Source organism: Hoplias malabaricus, chromosome 8 (assembly GCF_029633855.1).
Source record: "Hoplias malabaricus isolate fHopMal1 chromosome 8, fHopMal1.hap1, whole genome shotgun sequence".
Classification (NCBI taxonomy): domain Eukaryota; kingdom Metazoa; phylum Chordata; class Actinopteri; order Characiformes; family Erythrinidae; genus Hoplias; species Hoplias malabaricus.
Window position 1 is genome coordinate 1,245,001 of NC_089807.1, and position 5,000 is coordinate 1,250,000.

At 49.2% G+C, this 5,000-nt stretch overlaps 1 protein-coding gene across 2 annotated transcripts in view; it reads right to left on the reverse strand.

Annotated features, from left to right (window-relative positions):
• Window positions 1–5,000, reverse strand: part of macrod2 (mono-ADP ribosylhydrolase 2) — a 1,000,902-nt gene that overhangs the window by 56,682 nt on the left and 939,220 nt on the right. The window contains exons 11-12 of one of the 2 annotated variants that reach the window (XM_066680089.1): window positions 939–992; window positions 526–567 (exon numbers count right to left, since the gene is read on the reverse strand). In XM_066680089.1, coding sequence (XP_066536186.1) covers window positions 526–567; window positions 939–992 — 96 coding nt within the window. The remainder of the gene's footprint in view (window positions 1–525; window positions 568–938; window positions 993–5,000) is intronic. The other variant, XM_066680090.1, reaches the window with a different exon arrangement.

The window sequence follows — 5,000 nt, forward strand, 5'->3', positions numbered from 1 at the left end:
CACTGTGGTTAAATGCATGCGGTAAAGACTGTGTCTCCATTGCTGTGTCAACACAATGCTCAAAGCCTCTCTAGACCCATTTTCTAATGTGTAACCTCCACAGAAACGCATTCACCCACACACCACGAGGCTCGGGAGCAGCTGCACATGAGTCCAAACTGGAGAGGAGCAGTGACACTGTACTTTGGAGCTCCATCCGATATCTTTGGGAAGAGCTGGAGTGGTGTTTATGATCCAGAACGTACCGTCCATCATTTAAGTGGCTGAGTGCCATCAAATATCACACTAACTCTAGAGGGTGTCCACAAACAGTAAAGAAAGTCATGCACGGCGATTTCAAAAAGCTGAAACTATAAGCCGAAGTTTTCTCAGAGCAATCCCTAACTGTCTCTCGGAGATAAATCCCATGAATAATGCATGGCTTGCTTTGGAAAATGCTCCAGTGTTATTCTTATTATTGCATCTGTTCAATGCTGGTTTAAAGCCACCCAAGATCCACACACTGTAGAAAACAGGAGATAATACCTGATGTCTGACTTTGCCTTCCGACGCCTTCCATGTCCTCATCTGGAAACGGAACAGAAAATAAAAAGGAAGCATATTTTCTTTTGTCAAACTCATCCGGCGGGGGAAGGAATTTCTTATTATCTTGTCATTAGACCACAGTGGCACATCAGAGCGAGGGCAATCCCACAGTGGAGCAGCCCACATCTCCATCTAATCAGCCCTTCAGCCTGAAATTAAAACCCTAGCTCCAAGGAGAACAGCTTCGTCAGTGTTGGCCCCATCGATACTCAGTGTGGTGTAATTAGGAGGGCGCTCTGTGCTGCGCCACTCTGTGAAACATATAACTATGCAATTACACTGTAATGAAGCTATAACACTACACCCGACATCGAAGGGTTAACACGCCGGCTCGCAAAGGCCACTGCACTTACCTTCCACTATCTGGCTCAGCATCTCAACATCTCCACATTCCCCCTCCTTAGCATCTGGAAGACAGAACACAGGCACACGGGCAGGGGTCAGGGATGGTCAGCTCATTAGCGCCACATCCGGTATCCACTACATAAGGGCTTCAGAACATTTCACAACAACAGCTTGTCTGTGCTACTGAGAAAAACAGGGTTCCTGTGTTCCTGGAACACCTGCAGCCTGTAAATACGTGGACAGGGTCGTCTTGGCTTGAAATGAAACAACAGAGATGAGGGTGATGTGGAGAACGGCAGCTTCCTTATGCACCACACTGCCTTGGCTTCTGCGGAGGTGAAGTGTATTAAGGTGATGTTAACCATTTTAATTTTAAATTGTTTTTTTAAAATGTGGTTTTTTACAATGATATATATATAAATATAAGGTGGTGTCTCTGTCACAGCTCCAGGGTAACTGGGTTGTGGGTTTGAGTCCTACTCCGGGTGACTGTCTGTGAGGAGTGTGGTGTGTTCTCTCTGTGTCTGTGTGGGTTTCCTCCGGGTGACTGTCTGTGAGGAGTGTGGTGTGTTCTCCCTGTGTCTGCATGGGTTTCCTCCGGGTGACTGTCTGTGAGGAGTGTGGTGTGTTCTCTCTGTGTCTGCGTGGGTTTCCTCCGGGTGACTGTCTGTGAGGAGTTTCCTCTTACGCTCCAAAATCATACATTGATAGGTGGATTGAGACTCAAAAGTGTCCATAGGTATGTGTGTGAGTGAATGTATGCCGCCCTGCAGGCAAAGTGTCTGGGTCCGGTGCTAGTCTTTCTCTCTCTCTGCTCACGGCAGAGAAACGCCATCTGGAGGTTTTTAGACAACGGAGAGACTCCAAAAACTGAAAAGCACCAACCGAGATGAGGATATTGCTCTATTCCTGCTCCATAGGGGGGTAACACTGACTTGTTTCTGCTGTTACAGTTACATTACTTAAGGTGGAACTGACTCTAAATTCAGGAGAGCGCTAACTGCATGAAAGTCAAGTAAAATTTATTTATACTTCACTACTTTGTGGTATATATTCTGTGTATATTCTGTGGTGCTTCAAACAGTGAATAAAAACTTACAAATAAGATACACGTTATGCGCGTACAAACAGTACCGAAACACACGGTTCCACCTTAAAAGATGCAGAGCCTCTGAATACAAACAAACCAGAGAGAACATCACTTTCCTAGAATCAAAGACATTGCCTTTTATAGTTTCCTAATCTTCTAAGAAGGCCCTTTATTCTGTATACGAACACTGCTGTGAGTGCTTGACAGCATTCAGCCACATACACATCAGCGAGGACAGGTCATGATGTTGGATGATGATTTCTGTAACTTCATCTCATCCTGAAGGTACAGGATGGAGCTCCATGGCTCCAGAGGACACAGCTCTGCCCTGAGACCTACACCTTACCCAGTCACTCACACACCCACCCAGTCACTCACACACCCACCCAGTCACTCACACACTCACCCAGTCACTCACACGCTTACCCAGTCACTCACAAACTCTCACCCAGTCACTCACATGCTCACCCAGTCACTCACATGCTCACCCAGTCACTCACACACTCACTCAATCATTCACACACTCACCCAGTCATTCACACTTGTCAAGAGATTCACACACTCACCTTGTCACTCACACAGTCACACCTGTGGACAGATTCACACACTCACCCAGTCACTCACACGCTCACCCATTCACTCACACACTCACTCAATCACTCACCCGCTCACCCAGTCACTCACCCGCTCACCCAGTCACTCACACGCTCACCCAGTCACTCACACACTCACCCAGTCACTCACACGCTTACCCAGTCACTCACACACTCACCCAGTCACTCACACACTCACCCAGTCATTCACACTTGTCAAGAGATTCACACACTCACCTTGTCACTCACACAGTCACACCTGTGGACAGATTCACACACTCACCCAGTCACTCACACGCTCACCCATTCACTCACACACTCACTCAATCACTCACCCGCTCACCCAGTCACTCACCCGCTCACCCAGTCACTCACACGCTCACCCAGTCACTCACACACTCACCCAGTCACTCACACGCTTACCCAGTCACTCACACACTCACCCAGTCACTCACACACTCACCCAGTCACTCACACGCTTACCCAGTCACTCACAAACTCTCACCCAGTCACTCACACATATCAAGATATTCACACACTCACCTCGTCACTCACACAGTCACACCTGTGGACAGATTCACATACTCACCCAGTCACTCACATGCTCACCCAGTTACTCACACACTCACCCAGTCACTCACACTCTCACCCAGTCACTCACACACTCATCCAGTCACTCACACATTCACCCACTCACTCACCTCGTCACTCACATGCTCACCCAGTCACTCTTATGCTCACCCAGTCACTCAAACGCTCACCCAGTCACTCACATGCTCACCCAGTCATTCACATTCTCACCCAGTCACTCACACACTCACTCAATCACTCACACGCTCACCCAGTCACTCACACGCTCACCCAGTCACTCACACACTCACCCAGTCACTCACACGCTTACCCAGTCACTCACAAACTCTCACCCAGTCACTCACATGCTCACCCAGTTACTCACACACTCACCCTGTCACTCACAATCTCACCCAGTCACTCACACATTCATCCAGTCACTCACACACTCACCCACTCACTCACACACTCACCTCGTCACTCACATGCTCACCCAGTCACTCACATGCTCACCCAGTCACTCTTATGCTCACCCAGTCACTCAAACACTCACCCAGTCACTCACACGCTCACCCAGTCACTCACATGCTCACCCAGTCACTCACATGCTCACCCAGTCATTCACATTCTCACCCAGTCACTCACAGGCTCACCCAGTCACTCACACTCTCACCCAGTCACTCACACTCTCACCCAGTCACTCACACGCTCACCCACTCACTCACACGCTCACCCAGTCACTCACACGCTCATACAGTCACTCACACGCCCACACACTCACTCACACGCTCACCCAGTCACTCACACGCTCACCCAGTCACTCACACACTCACCCAGTCAGTCTCACACTCATCCAGTCACTCACACGCTCATACAGTCACTCACACGCCCACACACTCACTCACACGCTCACCCAGTCACTCACACGCTCACCCAGTCACTCACACACTCACCCAGTCACTCACACGCTCACCCAGTCACTCACATGCTCACCCAGTCACCCACTCACTCACACACTCACCCAGTAACTCTCACACTCATCCAGTCACTCACATGCTCACCCAGTCACTCACACACTCACCCAGTCACTCAACCACTCACTCACACCCTCACCCAGTCACTCACACACTCACCCAGTCACTCACCCAGTCACCCACTCACTCACACACTCACCCACTCACTCACACACTCACCCAGTCACTCACACGCTCACCCAGTCACTCACACACTCACCCAGTCACCCTGTCACTCACACACTCACCCACTCACTCACACAGTCACCCTGTCACTCACACACTCACACCTGTGGACAGTTTGAGGTCTCATCTACACAAAATACTCTCTGCTTGGTTGAATTTGTCTCCTTTGAGGATTCTAATAATTCAGCCATGGACCATTTAGGATACATTTGTGAGAGCTGTGCTCATGTTTACACAATCTCATCTACAGTAATATCTGTCAGACACAGGTCTCCAACTCCACGCCGTGCACCGTCTGAGGTGTAAACAGAGTGCAGTATTGATTATGCTTGTGCTGTTGAATTCTCCTCTGCAGGAATCTTAAAATAATCCAGGAGGACAGTTACAGCTCTGAACTTTAACTCTCATCAGCCACCAGGCGTCCTCACTCTGCCAGCTTTCAGGACGGATTAGAGGCCCACCTGCTCTCAGCGAAGCTCCTGTTCACACAGACCATGCGTTTACACTGTATCTTAAAGTGAATCAGCACAAACAGCTCTTCTGAAAACCACGATAGTGTTCCTCATTACTGCACTTTCTCTAAACCTCTGTAAGATTCGTGTGAGCTTTGGGATCCCA